At 32.4% G+C, this 24,064-nt stretch overlaps 1 protein-coding gene across 3 annotated transcripts in view; it reads right to left on the bottom strand.

The window, feature by feature from the left end:
* Positions 1 to 849: 849 nt before the first annotated feature.
* The window catches only part of LOC126744737 (oxytocin receptor-like), a 504,438-nt gene continuing 481,223 nt past the window's right edge, over positions 850 to 24,064 (bottom strand). For all 3 annotated transcript variants that reach the window (XM_050452271.1, XM_050452270.1, XM_050452272.1), the window contains one exon: positions 850 to 6,384. In XM_050452271.1, coding sequence (XP_050308228.1) covers positions 6,281 to 6,384 — 104 coding nt within the window. In that variant the 3' untranslated portion in view covers positions 850 to 6,280. The remainder of the gene's footprint in view (positions 6,385 to 24,064) is intronic.

The raw sequence follows: 24,064 nt of genomic DNA, 5'->3' as shown, positions 1-24,064 counted from the left end.
TTAAAGACTGCTGCTTCAAACAACTTAAAATAGCTTCAAACACACTCACAAAAGTTTTTGTTCAATTTAAACAACGTTAAGCCTCCCCGCCAGGTAAATTTGTACGGAACGGCCTCTCCCGCTCTACGCCTATCTTCAACTACGCGACTGGCCAGCACCGGAACAGGTCATATCATGTCAAAAGCATTTATTTTTAGCAGAGACAACCAAAGAGACGTGCAACTAGATAGAAATTTTTATCCTATTGTTGTTGCTCTCTTTAATCTGTATATATTGTATTTCGTTGTCCCTCTCTTCCCTTATAAAAAGGTGAGCTAAGGTGGTGCCACAATACTAATCTTTCGCAATAATTGTTAAGGCTGTAGTTAAAATAGGTATTCCATGGAGGTTCAAATGGAAAAATTAAGAGATTTGCAAAAAAAAAAAACATTAAAAAAAAATTAAAAAACTAACATCAATAGTCAAATGAATTTAATTTTATAATATAACTTAAAATAATTACAAGAATAACATTTGTTCAGACTATCTGTGCTGACTATTTGCTGCTATTTTAAATTTAGCTGTAATCTGTTTTATTCTTTTAATTAATTTTTATTGATAAAAAAATACTGGATCATAAATAATGAAACATGTGTATATGTCTTTCATACTCATACAAATTTAACAGTATATTCATTATTATAGAATAGAACAGAATAATCTATTCTTTACTACTTAATTAGTAGAAAAACAGTTTTACCACTTCAATTTCATTTATTCTGGATACCTGTTTCGCTAACGATATTAGCATCTTCAGCAAAACATTAAACTTTTTTTATTTTAAGTGTTACACCAAAGGATATATATTTAGAAATATTACTATAGTACTGTGATAATTAAAATCTTTCTATATTTTAATTGCATTTATGTATATGCATGTTACTGTTACCGTCTTAAATTATAAATTATGAAAATAATTAAGAAAATGCATGCACATATTATAGTTATACCATATACTGAAAATATAATACAAAACGTTTCAGAATTATATTTAGTTTATTTAGTTCCCCAATTTAAATGTTATTAAATTGCATCGTTTTAATTAAAGTCTGCCATCGTTCTGAGTAATTAAAAACATATCAATAACTTTTTATTTATTTTAATTAAAACCAGCCGTTCTGTCTCAGAACATAATTATGATGTTCTGACTTCTGAGACATAACGGCTGATTTTAATTAAAATAAATTATTAAATGCTTAATAGCCGAGGTTTGAATTATGGCGGCAAACGCTATCTGCGCCATCTACGTTCACCTTTCACGAAGAGAGACAAAGATGGAAAATAATCGGATATTTTATTAGCGCACAGTTGCCTGTCTCTTTGGTTGTCTCTGTTTTTAGTCGGTTGTGCAATTGTGTTTTCAAAGTACTATACATTTCATTCGTTATATTATTAAGTATAATAATTTCGATTATTGTTTAGAGTGAAGTTTTACTTCAGAAAACAATAGCGGAGAGACAAAAATTGTTAACGCGGCAAACGATTGGTGATCCCGTGTTTGATAACCCTACCGTTTTATGTGAAACCGTGCTTCCGTGTTATGGTGACGTCATGCGATATTTTTTATATATCCAAAATGACGTAGCCGGCAGTGGTGAAGGTAAAAATAAAACAGTTACCGAAATAATCAAAATTGTAGTGCAAAAAATTCAAGAAATTTGGATGAAAGCTTATATCAGAATGTTTATATCAGATCACCAATGTATTGCCTTATTAAAAAAGTATTACCAACAATTTATAAACATTAAAAAGTCAATTAAGAAAACAAGTGATGCGGCGAAAACTAAGCTTCAAAAATTTCGTGATGAGGCTAATACTAAACTCTTTGATATTTCAAGTGCAAATGTACCGATTTTAACTTATGTGTATTTGTTGTATTTGTGTTGTATTTGTCTTCAGTGTATTTGTGAGAAGTCATACAAAGTTCCAAAAATTTGGAACAAGCTTTTCTAAACGACCAGAGAACTACACGATTAATGTCTATAGGGCAAGTAGATGCCAAAACAAGTAAAAATTTGCAGCAAAAACAAAAAAGAATAAGCAGGGACCTCTCGCGTAATATTCCGGAGAACAAAAGTCAACAAAAAATTTCGCGTAATGTATCAGAAAAAAATATTGAACAAGGCAATCTATCAGATATATCAGTGCAAAGCAAACCAGACTGTGATCCAGACTTCGAACCAGAGCCGTCAACTTCTACGGGCATAACCCTCGACTTTCCTGCATTAGCAAAAGCAATAGACCGAGCTGGATTATCAAGTAGAAAAGGAGCAATGATCGCCAGTGCAGTTCTGGAAGATGTTGGATTGATATGCAAAACTGATCAATCTTATTTAATAGACAAGTCCAAATTAGATCAACAAAGAAAAAGGCAACGACTTGATTTACAAAAAACTATAATAAAAGATGGTACTAGTCTTCAAGCTCTCTATTTTGATGGACGCAAAGATAGAACTCTTCACATTAAAAAACAGGGTGAATCGTCATCTAGGAAAATCATTTTCGAAGAACATATAGTGTTATTAAAGGAACCAGGTAGTGACTATATATGACACGTAACACCTGAAAACGGTACTGCAAAGACCATAGCTTCAACGATTCTAAAATATTTAACCGAAAATGAAGTATTAGTTAGCGAGTTAGTTGCGGTTGGCTGCGATGGTACTGTCATTAACACTGGGCCTCACGGTGGTGTTAATACATTTGTTGGAATTACATCTTAAACGACTTTTGCAATGGCTAATACACACATCAAAATAGTCTAAGGAACACTTAGAAAAATAGTTTTTTTCGCCTTATAAATTTTTATATATTTATATTTTCATACGGAATAGATACTACCTTTAATATTATACCAACGAAGTAAAATAAATATTTGCTACTTGCACATTTTGTCGAAATAATGCAGATTATAATTTTTAAATTCTAACGCAATATCGCACTTTCTGTGGTTCCAACCGAACAATTGTGATTTAGTTTTTATTCAATAAAAATGGAAAGACGACATTTAACTCGAGAGGAAATGCTAAGAGCAGTCGGAATGCTTGAGGCAGGAACAAGTCAAACAGACGTTGCAAGAGCTTTGGATACATCTTTCAGTGTAATTAACCGTTTGTGGACAAGATATAGAGAGACAAATGATGTTAGAGAATGGCATCAAGGCCTGTCGCGAGTTATTACACCTGCCCAAGACTGTTTTATAACTTTGCAAGCTCAAAGAAATCCCACGGTAACAGCCTCTGTTTTGGTTCAGCAGCTCTCACGAGTGCATAACGTCGAGGTTTCAGGTCAAACTATTAGAAACCATTTGCATAAGAGAGGACTTCATGCCAGAAGACCCCTAAGGATTCCTCGGTTAACTTTAGGAAATCAAGGTGCAAGATTAATGTGGTGCCAAGAACATGTTAACTGGAATCAAGAAAGATGAGCCACATCTCTTTTTACGGATGAGTCTCGATTTTCATTTTATCGTGATTCTGGTAGAATTCGTGTTTGGAGAGAGGAAGGAAATGAAAATCGTTTGCGATATGCCCGGGAAGTAGTAAGGCAACGTGGTGGATCACTATTGTTTTGGGGTGGCATTAGACTTGACGGAAAAACGAACCTAATTTTTGTCGAAAATACAATGACTGGAATAAGTTATAGGGATAATATACTACTGCCTGTAATTGTTCCATATTTACGCGAAATGGGCCCAAATTCGTTGTTGCAACAAGATAGTGCCCCACCACATCGAGCACGGCTTGTACGAATCGCTATTGAGGAAAATCAAATCAATCTTCTACCCTGGCCCTCTACCTCACCAGAGCTTAATCCAATTGAGCATGTTTGGGATTGGTTAAAAAGGCAACTTCTTCAACGATTTGACTTTTTTCAAAGCTCTCTGGAGCTTCGTCTTGCTGTGACACATGTTTGGGAGGAGTTGCCCCAAGAATTAATTAATAATTTAATTTTAAGTATGCCTAGGCGATACCAAAGTGTTATTAATAATAGAGTTGGACCATCTGGCTACTAGTTTAATTTGTATTTGGTAAATTTTTATTTTTATAATTTCTTTTAATAAACGGTAATAAATGGGATTTTGTTCTTTATTTTTTATTTGGACCCTAAATTATAAGTAAATTATAATCTACAAAAAAAGTTAATAATTATATTGTTATTTTATTCGAATAATGTAAAAAAATTCCAATAATTAACTTTTTTCCAATCTTCTCAAAAATAATAACATATTTGTATGTGTTCCCTAGACCATTTTGATGTGTATATGTCAACTACATGCAAACAAGTTGCCATTGCGACATTTGGTTCGACATCTGGACGGAAATACCACAGGACCATTATCGCTTAAGAGCTGGCGGGGGGCCTAAATATGTCTACAATTTAATAATGTTTTTTTTGCGTAATTAGAGGACTATATTACATTATTTTATAGCACAGGCAAATTATTTTCTATTTATATTTTTTTTTGTATTTTTGGGGGGAGTAGCGAGGGTGCAAACGCTGATGATTTTTTTTTAAATTTGCACGAGATTATTTTACCTAATAGCAAGTTTTTAAACCACAGGTCTGTCAAAATTAAAGAAAAAGTATAAAAACGACCCACCCTAACGTAGGTACCTAGACATACTTGAGGAAGTTATTCCAGAACTTCTGGAAAATATGCCTCTAGCCCAATATAACACTCTCTACCTACAACAAGATGGTGCCTTAAGTCATAACTCTGGGCTCGTAAGGGCATTTCTTGAAAATAACTTTGTTCAAAGATGCATAGGTACCAATGGACCTGTTATATGGCTTCCACGGTCTCCCGATCTCTCGATTTTAATTTTTTTTTATGAGAGTATATACAAGATAAAGTATATATAAAAGAATGTATATGAAGTATATAAGACAATGCAATAATCTAATAGAACTTTAAGACGCAATTCATTTAGAATTTTATAATCTGAGAAGGAGACAAATTATTATTTTAAATGCTATTCAAAGGGTTACAAGTATGTGCCAATTTTGTATCAGAGAAGATGGTGGTCATTTTGAACATCTCTTCTGAAAATATTGTTTTGTTACATTGTCGTTTTGTTATATGGTTGTTTTCTTAGAGTATTTATTAAATTTATAGATTTGTTTTTTATGTTCTTTTATTACAAAAAAGAAGAATGATGCAATTCCCCATTCGTCGTTATTAATTTGTAACTTCTTATTTGTTGAGCTATTCATGGCCTACTATTAAATTATGCATTTAATTTAGAAAATTGTTGGTTATTTGTGTATTTTTGAAAATAGATCCATACTGTTATATAATTTTGAAAAGGAAAAAAAAGGCCAATTTTATGAACTATAAATATACAGGGTGTTCCGTATAAAAAACTTAGGTTTGGGTTATAACTCAAAAACTATTAATCAAAAAAAAATATCTACACCACTAGATTCTACGAAAAAAAATCTACAAGAAATTTTTACTTTAACAAAAACTAAAAAAATAACGGAGATACGAGGGGGGTCCTAAAATACAAACATTTCAAAAATGCCCTGTATCTTAAATTATAAAAGGGCTATGAAAATTTTGTTAACAGCATCTTTAGTTTTACGAAAAAGTAGCACAGTACCGCGAAAACCGCAAATCTCTATCTCTAAAAATAACGGAGATATACCGCAAAAGTACCCAAAATGGGACACCCTGTACTATGAGTTATATTAAAACTTTTAAGTTGTGTCTATAAATTGGATTGTGTATTTATGAAAATTTCCCTAATATATTGTATTGTATTGAATGATATATTCGTACTAATAAATTTCTGTCTCTTAACCCTCTGAGTATTGCGAAAATCCAAAAAATAAGTTTTGAGCATGAAAGTAAAACTTAGATATCTAAGTATCGTTAAACTTTATCATATTTTAAAAATGTTAATGTAGCTAAAAAGGAATTATAATTTTTGGTCTAAAAGCAAAACCCGTCTCAATACTCCCCGATCTCCCCTTCTTATAACAAAGCCTAACTTTAAATAGTATATAAACTATTCATTTGGAAGTCTAGGCTGCTCAATAGTTTTGTATTCACAACAACCATATTAATATACATCTCAACCACCTTATAAAATTAAATGATAGTCTCATAGTTTATTTGCACTTCGGTAAACTCTGTAATAAATTCGGCAAGTTCCACTAGAGATGAACCCGATATTTCGTCCAGCGACCGGCTGCGGTTGATAAATCTAGGAATCCCGCAACCTGCCTGCCCGTCTCAGGTGGCCGTTACCATCCATCTGCGCTCATCTCGGGCAGGACTGTTTCTCATTAGTTTTAGGGAAGTCATATGATCTCCAGAAGAGTTACTTACTGTATGACCTGTAAAAAAAAATTAAGTAACTGTAACAGAAGAGCGTCCACACATTAGACTAAAGTACAATGTTTATTAAATGATGATTTAAACATCAATATGATGAATATTCAAAACCCAGTCAGCAAATAATTTGATAGGAATGACTTTTATCAAATAATTGATGAACCAAGTCGTCTGACTGATACAGCATTATTAACGATAAAAATTTTGTAAGTCAGAGGGGAATATTAGATTCAAATGGGGTAAGTGATCATCTATTAACATTTTGCTATATAAACATAACATCTATTATAAAAACTGAAAAATTTTTGACTATAAGGGATTTGAAGCATTCCCATAAACCTGAATTTTTACCTGACCTTCAGTCTGTTATATGGTGGGATGACTTGTTCTACTTTCATGATATAGTTGAGTATCTGACTCATAATATAAAGTATTTATTTGATAAGCATGCTCCCTTAAGGTTCGTTAGAGTGACTAAGCCTTATGCACCATGGTTGACTTATGCAATAAGAGGTTTATTGAGGGATATAGGGAAAGGGTCAAGGCTAGGCTCAAATGTAAATTAAACAACTCTACAGAAAATTTTGGGTGGAGGCCCCCATCGTAAAGTGGACAGGATCAATGCTCAAGCACCGCTCCATCACAGCAGAAATAAATGGAGCGACAGAAACAGTAACCACAGTAAAAGGATGTCCCCAAGGAGGGGTTCTGTCACCTCTACTGTGGACATTAGTAGTAAACAAAATTCTTAACATATTAAGTAGATCCGGATTCACAGTTCTAGGCTACGCAGATGACCTGGTAGTAATAGTTAGGGGCAAGCACGAGGGCGTAATATCGAATCGAATGCAAAGTGCCCTAAATACTATACAAAACTGGGGCGAAACTGAAGGATTATCTTTAAATCCTAGAAAAACAATTTTAGTGCCGTTTACCAGAAGAAGGAAGCTAGAACTCAAAGCACCTATATTAAACGGAACTCAGCTAACATTTTCTAACGAGGCGAAATACCTGGGGGTTACCTTGGACCACAAACTAACTTGGAACAATCATCTAGATAAGACCATTTCCAAAGCCATAGTGGCAATCTGGACATGCCGCAAACTCGTTGGCAAGACATGGGGGCTAAAACCGAAAATGGTATACTGGATCTACCAAACAGTCACTAAGCCCATCATCACATACGCTTCCCTGGTATGGTGGCCGAAGATCAAACAAACAACCGCACAGACCAAATTAAACAAAGTCCAAAGGCTGATATGTCTAGGAATAACCGGGGCAATGTCTACTTGTCCTACCACAGCCTTAGAGACACTGCTAAACATGCCTCCACTTCACATAAGCGTGAAAAAAGAGGCAATTAACAGTGCTCACAGGCTTTTCCAAACCGGCAAATTCAAGCCTGGGGATTTAAGTGGTCACCTGCGCATCCTCGAAGAAATTAAACTGGAAAATGCCAGCAAACCACGTGACCACATAACGGCCATGCTGGATCTAGAAATTCCATTCGAAGTGATCATAGATGATCGCCAATCATGGGAGAAAAAAGAAGTACCAAAAGCCGACAATACATCGCTATGGTACACAGACGGTTCCAAACTAACAGAAGGAGCAGGACTGGGCGTGTCAGGCCCTAACATTAAGATCTCAAAGTCACTGGGCAAATACCCTAACATCTTTCAAGCTGAAGTGCTTGCCATAGACATATGTGCAGAAGAGTGCATCAACCAAGGCCTCCAACGAAAACACATATTTATACTATCAGACAGCCAAGCTGCTCTAAAGGCCCTGAAAGCTTTTAAATGTGATTCAAAGCTAGTCTGGGAGTGCAAACAAACCCTAAAGCGCCTTACAACAAAGAATCAAGTAACACTAATGTGGCTACCTGGCCACCGGGGTATAGAGGGGAACGAAAAAGCCGATCGCCTTGCAAAAAAAGAGGCTCAAACACCATACTATGGTCCAGAGCCATACTGTGGTTTAATGAAGACCCACATCACTGAAGACCTAAACAGGTGGGAAAAAGAACAATTGCTGTCGCACTGGAGAAGAGCGCCAGGACTAAGACAGGCAAAAAGTTTATAACCACTTCTAGAAAAAGAGCTGAACAGCTCCTAGACATGAACAGATCAGACATCAGAACAGCAGTCGGACTCCTAACCGGTCATTGCCCAGTGAAATATCACCTAAAGGCAATAGGTATAACAGAGGACGACCAATGTAGATTCTGCAGCAATGCCACAGAAACAGCAGAACACCTGCTCTGTGAATGCCCGACCCAACTCTGCAAGAGGCTCAAGTACCTGAAAGGGGTACAACCAACACCTCAAGAAGTGGGACAACTACCTCCCAAAAATATAGCTTTGTACGGCAGAAGTCTAAGACTTTTTGAGACAAACTAAGACAAGTAGAGTTATGCACAAAATATCTCACAGGTAGCAGTGCTGAGCGGCGATTAGTTGCAGATTGGTGACCAATTAGAGCAAGAAAATTTCTGCAATTCTTACAAGCTCTAGCAATGTATGGTATTGAACTAAGCCATAGGCTCAGCGTAAAGCGAATTAAAAACTATAAGATCTGCAACGCCCGTTGTGAGTCAGTTGTCTGTTCAGTGAAATAATGTTTGGAATATTGGCGCGAAATTTAAATAGTGGTAAATAAATACACTGAAAATAAACATTTCTAGTAGTAATAAACGATGGTGTTTTCGTAGTGAAGTATGTAAATAAATAAGTTGATCATTTTCGATTGTTTTAATTCACACCAAACGAATGGGAAAAACGGTACAATAAATATAATATTCTTACCTTCGTCAAGTTGTTGTAGTTGCTGTATATTGGGTATTTGCTATAAAAAATCGCTTTATTAGTATTCCGGGAGGCTTTCGGTTAAAAAACAAGTAGTTCCATGGATTCGCACAGCTATTTAAGGTATACAATAACTACAAGTGAGGCTAATTAATGTGAAATGGTGCAAATTCTGCAAATGTGATTAAAAATGACAGAAAAATAGTTAACAACCTCTAAGCCCCCTCCTTTATTTAGGTTACTCATTTTTGCCAAATCAATGTCTCATACTTTCATACAAAAATAATACGTCCCAACATTTATTTATTTTAGTAATATATTACTAAAAAACAGTCCAATCAACTCAATCAAAATGTGGACATTACTACTTACAAGCTGATTTAGATTACGATTTCGTTATTTAGATTAGGATAAATAATAAGATTTAGTTTTGTCAGAGTTTTCTTTTTCCAGTAGGAGCATCCCGCGAGTTCTCTTCGACTTAAAATTGATTTTTATTTTTATTCGGTAGAAACCTTTCAATCACACAATATTTTCTTAGATTTTGGTTCGTTTGAAAATGATTGATTAAAATAATATGAGTACAAAATTGTTCTTGATAAATTTTTAACACATCGTATAAAATCATAATAAATTAGGTAAACATTTTTTTAAAAAACACCACGAGAGCGGTCAATCGAAAAATCGCAAGACATTACTTGAAACATTTAGTCAATTTGAGAACAATTTTCCCAAAAATATGAAAACAGCTTCACCATCTGCTTTCTCAATTTATTAAAAAAAAACTAAATCATTTCTATAATTGAGTACACCATAAAGGACAAATTATAAAGATTTATTTACTTATAAATGTTTCAACTATAAGTGACAAAACATAAGTAAAAAACACAAATTCGAGAATTATGTACTCACCAAAATTTGCCTAAATTACTTTTAAATCCACAAAAACAGCACTCTTGGTGAAGAAATGTAATTTGATTTAAATAGTAAGTTTCGAAGTAAGAATAAACCAATTTTTCGTTAAACGTAATGTTGGCAATTTAAAGTTCCAGATTTTATAAATGATCGATTTTCAAAAACTACTGAGTAACGTATAGCAAATTAAAAATACGAACGAGATATCATTCAACTACCATTTTTAGTTAAAAAAAATTAGGAGATGATACCTTCACTTAGAAAGTTAAAGGTTTTGCTATATTTTCTGCATCAAGACTTTCTTATAAACCTACTTGACGGAACATATTTCTGGATCTTGCTCAAGAGTTCCTTCCCACCCTGTAATGATTTATGGTACACTTTCGATGGGCCACCTTTAATATTGTAACGATATTGTAAATACTGAGCAACCAGCTGATTTTCTGTTATTTCGGAATGACACAAGGTTCCCGCACGACATCTCGAAGGTTGGAGAGAAGTTTCCGAAATAGCATTCTGGCAAGTATATACTTAACGATCTGCACCGCCCATTGTGAGTCAGTTGTCAGTTCAGTGAAGTAATTTTCGGAATATTGGCGCGAAATTTAAATAGTGGTAAAAATAAATACAGTGAAAATAAATATCTCTAGTAGCAATAAGTGATGGTGTTTTTGTTGTGAAGTATGTAATTATATTAGTTGAATATTTTAATTCACACCAAACGAATGGGAAAAACGGTAACATAAATATAATATTCTTACCTCCATCCGAAGTTGCTGTATATGGAGTATTTTGCTATGAAAAATCCGTTAAAAAACAAGTAGATCCATGGATTCTCACAGCTATTTAAGCTATACAATAACTACAAGTGAGGCTAATTGATGTGAAATTGTACAAATTCTGCGAATGTTAATGAAATTAAAAGTCACAGAAAAATAGTTAACAACCTCTAAGCCCCCTCCTTTATTTAGGTGACTCATTTTTGTCAAATTAATGTCTCATACTTTTACAAAAAAATAATACGTTCTAATATTTCTTTATTTTAGTAAAATGTTACTAAAAAACAGTCCAATCAACCCAATCAAAATGTGGACGTAACTACTTACAAGCTGATTTAGATTACGATTTCGTTATTTCGATTAGGATTAGTAAATAAGAATTAGTTTTGTTAAAGTTCACCTTTTTCCAGCAGGAGCACCCACTGCAAGTTCTCCGACTAAAAATTGATTTATTCTGTAGAAACCTCCTATTCACACAATATTTTCTTAGAATTTGATTCATTTGAAACCCATTGATTAATTCGAAAATTATATGAGTAGAAAATTCTTCTTGATAAATTTTAAGCACATCGTATAAAATCATAATAAATTTAGTTTAACATTTTTTGATAAAACAACACGAAAGCGGCCAATTGAAAAAGTTATGCAAGGCATTACTTGGAAAATTTAGTTATTTGGAAAACAATTTTCCCAAAAACATCAAAACAGCTTCGCGATCCGATTTTCTAATTTATTTAAAAAAAAATATTAAAAAAAAATTTACTTTTTCTACAACTGAGTACACCATAAAGGATAAATTTTAAAGATGTATTTACTTATAAATGCTTCAATTATAAGTCACAAAAGATAAATGAAAAACTCAAATTCGAGAATCGTGTACTTACTAAAATTTGCCTAAATTACTTTTAAATCCACAAAAACAACACTTTTGATGAAGAAATTTAATTTGATTTATATAATAGGTTTCGAAGTAGGATTAAATCGATTTTTCGTTAAACGTATTGTTTGTATTTTAAAATTCCATATTTTATAAAAGAGTGGATCGATTTTCAAAAACTACTGAGTGACGTATAGCAAATTAAAAGTACGAATGAGACATCTTTCAACTACCATTTTTATTCAAAAAAAATTAGGACGTGATACCTCCACTTAGAAAGTTAAAAGTTTTGATATATTTTCAGCATCAAGACTTTCTTATAAACACACTTGACGTATTTCTGGACCTTGCTTAAGAGTTCTTTCCTACCCTATAATGCTTTATGGTACATTTTCGATGGGCCACCCTTAATATTGTAACGATATTATAAATCCTGGGAAACCAGCTGATCATTTCAGAATGACACAAGTCAAACACCGCACGGAATCTCAAAGGTTGGCGAGAAGCTTCCGAAACAGCGTTCTGCCAAGTATATAAGAATCTGCACCGCCCATTGTGAGTCAGTTGTCACTTCAGTGAAGTAAAATTCGGAATATTGGCGCAAAATTTAAATAGTGGTAAATAAATATCTCTAGTAATTATAAGTGATGCTGTTTTCGTAACGAAGTATGTAAATTAATAGGTTGATTATTTTCGATTATTTTAATTCACACCAAACAACGGAAAAAATAAAAAATACTCCTGGACAAAATTATCGCACCACTTGATTTTCAGAGATTTTTTTTTTAAGAAAGATAAAAAAAAATTAATAAATAAACATTCTTAACTATGCATTATTTATTACCAAAAAAAATTATATTCTATTTAACAAAACGAGATTTAAGTAACTAAATTCAATACAAGGAAAAAACATCGATTTTCACTAACTTCAATTTTGATACAAAAATAAAAATATAGACCCAAGAAAAACAATAATGAATTCTCAATATCGTGTATTGCCACCTCTAGCTGCAATGACCGCTTAAAGTCTTCGCGGCATTCCTCGTATCAAATTTTGAAAACTTTCCTGCGGCATGTTTTCCCACTCCTCACGAGCAGCATGTTCCAATTCAGCTAATGTTCGGGGAGGAGGATTTCTTTGCCAAATGCGCCGTTTTAACATGTCCCAGGCATGTTCTATAGGATTCAAGTCGGGGCTATGGGGCGGCCAGTCTAAAGTGGTAATTCCCACATCATTAATGTATTCAATAACATCTACAGCCACGTGAGGGCGAGCATTATCATGCATAAGTAAGAAATCCGCTCCTATGAATGGCGCAAATGGAAATACATGTTCTTCAAGGACCTCCAACACATACCTACGTGCATTAAGAGCTGGTCTAGGTATGGGCACTAACTCCGTACAGGCATCGTAGGCGATGCCTCCCCAGAACATAAAACTTCCTCCACCAAATGGCTCCCTTGGAGATATGCATGCTTGGGCAAATCGTTCACCCTCTCTTCTCCAGACTCTAGAACGGCCGTCTGGTGATCGCAATGCAATTCTTGTCTCGTCTGTAAACAAAACGCGCCTCCAGTCATTTATATTCCATCCCGAGTATTGTCTTGCAAATCTTAAACGACTAACACGGTGTTGTCTGGTGAGGAGTGGTCCAGTTGCGGGTCTTCTGTTATTTAGATTCGCTTCATGGAGGCGTCTTCTAACTGTACGATCTTAAATATTGACATGGCGTACTTCCCTAATCAAATCATTTAAGCTACGGCTGGTAGATGTTCTGTTTCTTAGAACATTGAGGCGCAAGAAATTGTCATCTCTTTGAGAAGTAACTTTATGTCGTCCTTGTCCTGGTCTTCTTGTGTGGGTTCCAGTCTCCCGAAACCGCTGCACAGCTCGTATAACTGTTGTGTGATGCACGCCTAAAATGCCAGCCACATAACGGTAACTTCGACCTTCTCCAACTAAAGTTACTGCTTGGACCGCTTCATTTTCAGTTAGATGACGTGCCGCTCTCTCCATACTCAATAAAAAGGACGGTTTATGTTTCACAACAGTTGTTTTAAATTATCACCTTAAAACGTACGAAGTACTACTGAAACTGTTCGCTTTAGGTACATATGTAACGAAAAATGCAAAATAAGGAATTTAAATGTTCAGATAAATTTGACCTTGAATACCAAAATAGAGCATAAACATAGTTCTTGTCCAGTTCTGCTTTTTGTATGAGAAAAGATATATAACTGTTTTAACTGATATTTATTTTTATTTACATTTTCTTGACAAAATAATCAGTGGTGCGATAATTTTGTCTAGGAGTTTATAATATTCTCACCTCCATCCAAAGTTGCTGTATGTGGAGTGTTTGCTATGAAAAATCGCTTGGTTAGTATTCCAGGAAGCTTTCGGTTAAAAAACAAGTAGATCTATGGATTCGCACAGCTATTTAAGCTATACAATAACTACAAGTGAGGCTAATTGATGTGAAGTAGTGCAATTTCTGCGAATGTTAATGAAATTAAAAGTGAAAGAAAAATAGTTAACAACCTCTAAGCCCTCTCCTTTATTCAGGTCACTCATTTTTGCGACACTTATGTCTTATACTTAAAATCGATTTTTCGTCAAACGTATTGGTGGTATTTTAAAATTCCATATTCTATAAAAGAGTGGATCGATTTTCAAAAACTACTGAGTGACGTATAGCAAATTAAAAGTACGAACGAGAGATCATTCAACTACCATTTTTATTTGAAAAAAATTAGGACATGATACCTCCACTTAGAAAGTTAAAAGTTTTATTATATTTTCTGCGTCAAGACTTTCTTATAAACACACTTAAAGTGTGATCTGGATCTTGCTCAAGAGTTCTTTCTAACCCTGTAATGCTTTATGGTACATTTTTGATGGGCCACCCTTAATATTGTAACGATATTGTAAATATTGGGAAACCGGCTGATTTTCCATCATTTCGGAATGACACAAGTCAAACACCACACGGAATCTCAAAGGTTAGCGAGAAGCTTCCGAAACAGCGCTCTGCCAAGTATATAAGAATCTGCACCGCCCATTGTGAGTCAGTTGTCAGTTCAGTGAAGTAAAGTTTGGAGTATTGGGCGAAATTTCAATAGTTGTAAATAAATACAGTGAAAATAAATATCTCCAGTAGTTAAGTTATAAGTGATAGTGTTTTTGTAGTGAAGTATGCAAATAAATTAGTTGTTTATTTTCGATCGTTTTAATTCACACCAAACGAATCGGAAAAACGGTACAATAAATATAAGATTCTTACCTCCATCAGAAGTTGCTGTATATTGGATATTTGCTACGAAAAGTAGCTTGATTAGTATTCCGGGAAGCTCTCGGTTAAAAAAATAAGTAGATCCATGGATTCACACAGCTATTTAAGCTGTACAATAACTACAAGTGAGGCTAATTGATGTGAAATGGTGCAAATTCTGCGATTGATAATGAAATTAAAAGTGACAGGAAAATAGTTAAAAAGCTCTAAGCCCTCTCCTTTATTTGTGTGACTCATTTTTGCCAAATTAATATTTCACACTTTTACAAACAATAATACGCTCTAACAGTTCTTTAATCAAAATGTGGACATTACTACTTACAAGCTGATTTCAATTACGAAATAGTTATTTAGATTAGGATAAGTAATAAGATTTGTAAATAAGATTTAGTTTTGTCAGAGGTTACTTTTTTCAGCAGGAGCACCTCCCGCAAGCTCTCCGACTAAAAATTGATTTATTCGGAAGAAACCTCTCAATCGCATAATAATTTCTTAGATTTTGGTTCGTTTGAAAGCGATTGATTAAAATTATATGAGTACAAAATTGTTCTTGATAAATTTAAAAATATATAATTAATAAAATATAATTAATAAAAAAAATACATCGTATAAAATCATAATAAATTTAGTTTACATTTTTTGACAAAACACCACGAAAGCGGTCAATCGAAAAATTAATGCAAGGCATTACTTAGAAAATTTAGTCAATTTGAGAACAATTTTCCCAAAAATATGAAAACAGCTTCGCGATCCGATTTCTCAATTTACTAAAAAAAAAGTAAATCATTTCTACAACTGAGTACACCATAACGGACAAATTTTAAAGGTTCATTTACTTATAAATGTTTCAAAACATAAGTGAAAAACACAAATTCGAGAATTATGTACTTACTAAAATTTGCCTAAATTACTTTTAAATCCACAAAAACAGCACTTTTAATAAAGAAATGTAATTTAATTTGTATAGTAAGTTTTGAAGTAAGAATAAATCAATTTTTCGTTAAACGTAATGTTGGCAATTTAAAGTTCCAGATTTTATAAAAGATCGATTTTTAAAAACTACTGAGTAACGTATAGCAAATTAAAAATACGAACGAGACATCATTGAACTACCATTTTTATTTGAAAAAAATTGAAGATGATACCTCCACCTAGAAAGCTAAGGCACAGTATACTATAACAACCAGTAGATTATCTCGATGCTCCACGCGCCGAAATTTCGTTGACCTCCAACGTGCTTCATCCGAAATATTTCACCCGTCGGCTCTTGCCTATGATCAGTGACGTCGTTAGCAGGGGAGAGATACGTTTGCCGTCTTTTATTTTTGTGTATGTTATTTGTTGCGAGAAACATTTATATTTGATTGCGTGAGTTTTATAATTTTGTTTTTGTATTCTTATTGAAAATGGAAAGACGTAATAACAAATTTAAAGAGAGAACTGTTTGTGCCGTACGAGAATGTAAAAATAAATCGTACAATTGTAATGAAAAGTTTCACAAATTTCCTAAAGATATAGAGAGGTAAGTATTGTTTTCTTTTAACATATTTTTTTATTTATATATAATTAAATAATATCTAATGCGTACGAAGTATCGTACACGTTATAAATTTAAACAGGTCCATCAATAATAATTGTATTTATTGTTGAATCAAATATACCTAATAAATTTGTGTAAATATACGAGGTGACCATATAAAGAATGTCTAGTTTAAGATAATGTAAGTATAATGTAAGCCAAAGTGTGGCTTGAAGCTAGCAGGAGATTAGATTTAATGCCCAAAGTTGATGTTTTACACAGACTCAGTTATTATATATGTAGTGCACATTTTGAGCCCGATATGGTCATGCAGAATGGAACATATGGTCAGGCAGAGGAAACTTCTTAATAAGTCGGCAATTCCGACAATTTTTAAACAGACATCAGTTTCCAAAGGTAAAGAGTTTTATTTATTATAATTATAATTACGTTTTTCCATAATAAATTGTAATCTATATCGTATGTGCATGTAATATGGCAATCTTAATTTTAAGCAAAAAATAGGTTTTGATTTGTTTTTTTCAGGATCCTCATCTATCAGCTTTGCAACAACCTCATCAGAAATGCAATGTGAGTTTGTTCAGTTGGAAGAAAGCAGTTTGGAATTAAAAGGTATTTGTTAAAACATTTCTTATAATGTATTAGTATAAAATCGGGCAATTATTTTAGTTGTCTTTTTCATAGGTTAAAAAAAACAATTTTTTAATCCTGTTTGATATGGTGATATTTTGGCGAAAATATTTTCACAGTTTACGAATATAATATGCAGTTAGTGTAAGATGTTTTTTTTAAGCCCAGAATAAAAGTTTTCGCCATGCGCATGTAAATACCACAATTAAAATTACTTCTATTATTACTTTTATTACAATATTATTATTGTTATTATTATCATGTATTTTAAAATAGAATTGGCCAATTAAATTTTTAAAATCTAGCCCCTAGAAAAGTGAAACTAATAAAAGTGCAATAAAAATGGAAATACTAATAAATCTAGCTTTTAACACTTTTAGGGATCTTATAAATAACTAATCGTTTTGTACTGGCACAGCTTATTATCTAAGGGCGAAGCGTGATGGTACATATATTATTAAAAATTAAAAATGATAAAATTTTCAAAGAAAATTGAGAATTGGTTAAATGTATCTTTTTCTACAAGTATAAAACGATGGGATGAAATAAGTTCTTAAGTATTGCAAACGACAGGACAAGTTTATACTTTTTTCGTGTGGATGAAAAGCCAGAATGCCTAAAATTCTAATTTTCATTTTAGATTTATCTTTAAAAGTCTGTGAGAATATTTTCATAAAAGTAATTTAACGTTTCAAAATATTGTTTTGAGTCAATTGCCCTGATAGATTTGGTCAAATTAATTTATGTTTATTTTAGAGTCTCAAAGTTCGGTGATGCAATCTAGTATTTCGATACCCACAAAATCTACTAGTTGTGTTCAGACGTGTCAAATGTTAACCAGTCATACACCACGAAAAGAAAAACTGAAGAAAACTTGCAAGAAATTACAAAATGAAATAGATGAATTAAGAAAACAAAATAGTGCATTAATTAGATAAAACGGCGAGCTAAAGAAAAAGTTGACTAATGTTTACGATTCAATAACTTTAGAAGAATTACAAAAAATTGTTTTAAAGTTTTGCTCATCGACTGAACTGGCCGAATTTATTAATGTACAACTAAGTCAAGCTTATCATCTACCTAAAGGTCGACGATATTCTAACGAGTTCAAAAATAGATGTTTATCGATATATTTTTCTGGGCCTAAGGTTTATAGGGGTATATTAATGAAAATATTTTGTTTGCCGGGACCGCAAACTTTAAGAAAATTATTGAACGGTTTAAAAATATCTTGCGGGTTGGAAAATGAAAGTGTATTTAAAACATTAAAAATTAAAGCAGAAACCCTTAGTTCTGAAGATAAATTTTGCGTTCTGTGTATTGATGAGATGAGTATTAAGTCAAATTTATTTTATAGTACCCTAGATAACATTGTTGGATTCGAACACAATGGAATGAACCAAGTTTTTAAACCTGCGAAGGTTTCAACATCTATAATGGTTAGGGGCATTTATTCTAATTGGAAACAACCTTTAGCATATTTTTTTTATAATACTACATGTCCAGGCAAGGCTTTATGTAAAGTGGTAAAAGATGCAGTCACAAAACTAAAAGAAATTGGACTAACTGTGATTGTTTTAGTATGTGACATGGGAACAAACAACATCAATTTAAAAAATATACTTAAAGTATCATCAGATAAACCCTATTTTTATATTAATGAGCAAAAAATTTTTTTATGTTTGATATTCCTCATCTTCTAAAGGCATTAAGGAATATGCTGATAAAACATAACTTTTTTTTGGAAGAAAAAAAAATTTCATGGGACTATATTAAATAATTTTATAAAATGGATCAAATGTACCCTTTTAGGTCAGCGCCAAAATGAACGCCGTCGCATATTTACCCGAGTTGTTTTGAAAAAATGAAAGTTCGGTTTGCCACGCAAATTTTTAGTTCGACTGTTTCTGCTGGTTTGCAATTGTATATTCGTTTCGGAGCATTACCTGTGGAAGCCTATGAAACAAGTCAATTTGTGGATAAAATGGACAAAATTTTTGATATTTTTGATTCAAAAAAAATTTACAAATGTGAAACCCTTTAACTTGGCATTTAAAGGTTCAGAATACCAAATTGAGTTTTTAAATAAAAGTCTCAATCTATTTAGAAATTTAAAAGTTGTTAATAAGGAAGGAGAAACTATTACTAACAAAGTAAAATTTATAAAGGATTTTGTATAACAATTTCTTCATTATTACAATTATGGCCTGAGTTAAAGTTGTACCTACCTGAGTAAAGTTGTATATACCTGAGTAAAGTTGTACAATTATAAATTTCTACTAACAAGAAGGTTAAACCAGGATTGCCTCGCAAATTTTTTTGGATTGGTCAGGCAGCAAAATGGAAATTGCCGAAATCCCACTGCAATACAATTCTAAAGAACATTTAAAAAAATGTTTTGTGTAAACCTTCTAAACTCTGGTACAGATAACTGCATGAATGACGAAGCAAATGTGCTACTTAAAGCTGTAGATCTTTTAAAAAAACACGATTCGTCCTTTGAAGATAGAAGTATGCTTCCAAAAAAACAGATTATTGACAATTCAATAATAATACCCACAGATTATCGAAAAAATGATTTATTAGAAAAAAAATTTGTGAGATACTTTTGTGGGTATCTCATTAAAAAATGCTGCGAAGTTCATATATGTACAATTTGTGAAACTTATTCAAAGTCGTACCAAAATTTGGACGAATCTTCATTGTACTGCTATCTTAGAGCATATGAAAATAAGAACATGGATGATTTTGGAAACTTAAACATGCCACATGAAGATTTTATTAATTATATATCATTATTAGAAATTATCTTTCAAAAGAATTTTGAAAAATTAGCGACACAAAATAATATTGTGGAAATGTTTATAGATATTGCTAAGCCAAAAATAAATTTTGTTCATCCATGTTTTAAATTTCCAAATTTGTACTTATTAAAACTTTTTTTTAGAGTACGTTTATATTATACACTTAAATTTGTTAATAAAACGTTTACAAAATCAAACAAATCAAAAATATTAATTTGGAAAAATCAATAAAACTTTTTAGTGTATATGACATTAAATTAAATAAAATTATTACACTGTACCCCATTGCATTTTATTTAAAAATACCTTGTTTATTTTCTTGCTTCTTTTTTCTATTTTTACCCTTTACCAACATAAGAACCCTAATGCTGATTAAAAAATTAAAAATCCGAATGATTCGGAAGATATTCGAAAAAATTCAAAACTGTGAATTTTCGTGTTTATTTTTTCTGCGCTTATTTCTTACCTGATTTTAAAATAATTAGCAAGTTTTTATTTAATTAATTGAAAGTTTACCCACTATTACAGAACAAATAGCTAGCTATTTATCCTGTGCTATTATTAATAAATAAAAACAATTCGGTCACCGACCATGGCGGAGACTGGAGGTGCATCACGCGAGTGTCACCGTTCTACGTGTTACAAGTGTAAACAAGGTTTTGATGATATTAAGGGAATTATCGAATGTACGGAGTGTAACGAGTTTTTCCATGGAAAGTGTGAAAGTGTTGATCTAAGAGGATTCCACTTAAAAAAAACAAGTTGGAAATGTAAAACATGTACTGACAGTAGCAATAGACCCGAGAGATCGAGGAAAAGAAGCCGAGTTGAGGATCTATGCATCGACCAAAACTTGATAGATCATATGAATTGTACCTTAGACCTATTAGTGAGTAAAACTAATGCACTTAATGAAAAAGTTGATATACTGTTGGCTGAAAACATCAGCCTTAAAGAAGAAATTGCATATTTAAAAAGTATGCAAGTAAAAAATAATATTGTTGAAAAACGGGTGTCTGAGAAAGCCTCATATGCATCGGTCACCCAAAGTAAGGTCTTAGTTGTTAACCAGAAGGGCGCGATTCCAAAGGATATTAAAAAAGTAAAGGAAGATTTAAAAACAAAAGTAAATCCAACAGACATCGGAATCGGTGTAACACTGGGGAGAGCAACAAAGAAAGGTGGATTAATCTTAAACTGTGGCACGGAAAAAGAAATTACCAATATCCAATCAGAAATTCAAAGCAAACTTGGTGAAAGTTATAGTGTTGATAGACCCAAAATGTTACAAAGACGTATTAAAGTGGTAGGTGTAAATGAAAATGAAAATGTGAATAGTGACAGTGATATAATAACAAAGGTAATAAAGCAAAATGATTTAAATAATAGTTCAAAAAATTTTAATATGAGGGTAATACGGCGAACAAATATTGTTAGAAATAGATTTAATTTAATATTTGAGGTGGATGAAAATACATACAGTTTGATTATAGGAAGAGAAAGAATCAATATAGGATGGAATCGCTGTCCTGTGTTTGATGAATATGGCATTATTATGTGTTACAAGTGTTGTCAATATGGTCATGTTAGTAAAGACTGCACACAAAGCAAAGTTTGTCCAAAATGTAGTGAAAATCATGACAGTAAAGAATGTAATAGTACTCTTGTTAAATGTTCAAATTGTATGTTGTCGAATAAAAAATATGGCTTGTCTCTTAATATTAATCATGTGGTTTGGGATAGAACTAATTGTGAAACTCTTAAAAGAATCGAAAATATTCAAAAGGGTAAATTTATTAAATAGCAATTAGATTCTGAAATCTTAGGTTCAAGCATTATATATTTTAATTGCCAGGGATACTTAAATAATAAGGATAATATTAATGTATTTGTAAGTGATTGGCAGCCTCAGCTTTTGCTTTTATCCGAAACTCATGTTTGTGCAGATATTGATTTGTGTGAGTTGAATGTCGATGGTTACCATATTGAACAGTGCTTGACAGATAATAAAAGAACTGGTGGAGTTATGGCATTAATAAGAAGTGATCTCAAATATAAATTAAAATATATACAGTATGTTCAAAGTTATGTATGGTGTCTATCGATAGAATTTTCAATATCAAGAGTCAAATATCTTTGTACTGTTTTATATCATCCACCTCAAACTGAAAATGCAAAGTTTGTGGATTTTTTTAATGATTATCTTGATCAGGTTAGTGCGTTTGAGGGTGTCAACATTATTGTAGGAGACTTTAATTTTGATTTACTTAAACCTTCGTTTTATGGTGAAAAAATTCTATCTTCCATATACTCAAATGGTTTTTCTCAAATTGTTGACTCCCCTACTCGAATCACAGATAGAAGTCAGACATTAATTGATTATATTGTGACCAATAATGCGAATTTGTCATTTAAGGTTTATTTAACACCCAAGATAAGTGATCATTGTATTCTGGCTGTACATCCTGCTCTGAAAATAAATGAAAACCGTGATGTGAATATTAATCGTAGGTGTATGAAGAGCTACAATGTAAACCAACTCCATGATTATCTTTATGATACTGAATGGACAAATAATAGTGCGGATGTGAATATTTTGGCAAGTATTTTTGTTGATAGTATCACAAATATATTAAATTCTATGTGCCCAAATAAAACCATTGTTCTAAAACAGAAATATTTGCAAAAAGATTGGATTACGTTTGATATCCGTGAGAGAATGAATGTAAGAGATAAGTTATATGTTAGGGCTGTTGTAGAAAAAGATGATGGAGTATGGAGGGAATACAAAAGAGTACGAAACTTAATTGTTAATCAAATTAAAAATGAAAAAGATAAATATTTTAGAGAAGTTATTGATGAAAATAAAAAAAATCCGCGTGAAATGTGGAAAAACCTCAAAAAGTTACTTCCTGGAAAAAATATTTTATTGCCAAACGAAATTAAATTTGATGACCAAATGATTTCAAATGAATTTCAAATTGCAACAAAGTTAAATAAATATTTTATAAATAGTATAATTGATATTATCAATAGTATTCCAAACCATTCTCTCTCTTATGACACCTTTGTCAATCCCCCTAATATTCAATATCCAGAGTTCTCAAATTTTAAAGAAATATCCCTAACTCAATTAAAGATAATTCTGAAAAGCATGAAGAATGTCGGAGGCGGAGAAAATGGAATTTCAAAAAAGGTTTTGTGTGACGTATGTAGTGTGGCTGGAAATCGACTTTTAAATATAGTAAATACATCACTCTCAAGCGGAGTATTTCCAGAGGCTTGGAAAGTGTCAACAATAATCCCTGTACCAAAAGTACTAAATACTATTTCCCACAATGAGTTTAGACCAATAAATACTGTGGAGGTTTATGAGAAAGTGTTAGAAATTGCTGTAAAAGAACAACTACAAGAATACTGTGATTCTAACGACATTTTCGTGATAAATCAATCAGGTTTTCGTGAGCGTCACTCATGTGAATCTGCTGTAATTAATATATGCGATACCTTCTTAAAAGAACTGGATAAGGGCAACTTTGTTCTGGCTGTGTTTCTCGATTTTAAGAGAGCATTCGAGACTGTAAATAGAGCTAATCTGTTGAAAAAAATGGAAAAGATGGGTATTAAACATAAAGTTTTAATGTGGTTTAAATCTTACTTACAAAACAGGTCACAAAAAGTCAAGTTTAAAAACAGTGTGTCAGAATTACTAATAAATGAATATGGAGTACCTCAGGGAACTGTTTTAGGTCCCCTGTTATTTCTGTTATATATTAATGATATCGTCAATGTTATAAGTGGTTGTAAAATAGAGCTTTTTGCTGACGACACTATGATTTATTTAATCGGGAGGGATCTAAATGAAATGCAAATAATTCTTAATAATGATTTATCTAATTTATTTAAATGGCTTTGCAGTAATAGTCTTTGTTTAAATACATCAAAATCGAAATTTTGTTTATTTGGGAAAAAGAGCAAATTAATGCACATCAATGTAAAAGATATTAACATTGTGGTAAATAATGAAAAGATAAAAT

This window comes from Anthonomus grandis, chromosome 14 (genome assembly GCF_022605725.1).
Source record: "Anthonomus grandis grandis chromosome 14, icAntGran1.3, whole genome shotgun sequence".
Classification (NCBI taxonomy): Eukaryota; Metazoa; Arthropoda; class Insecta; order Coleoptera; family Curculionidae; genus Anthonomus; species Anthonomus grandis.
Note: the sequence above shows the minus strand (reverse complement) of the source record. Positions and strands in the feature narration are given on the sequence as shown.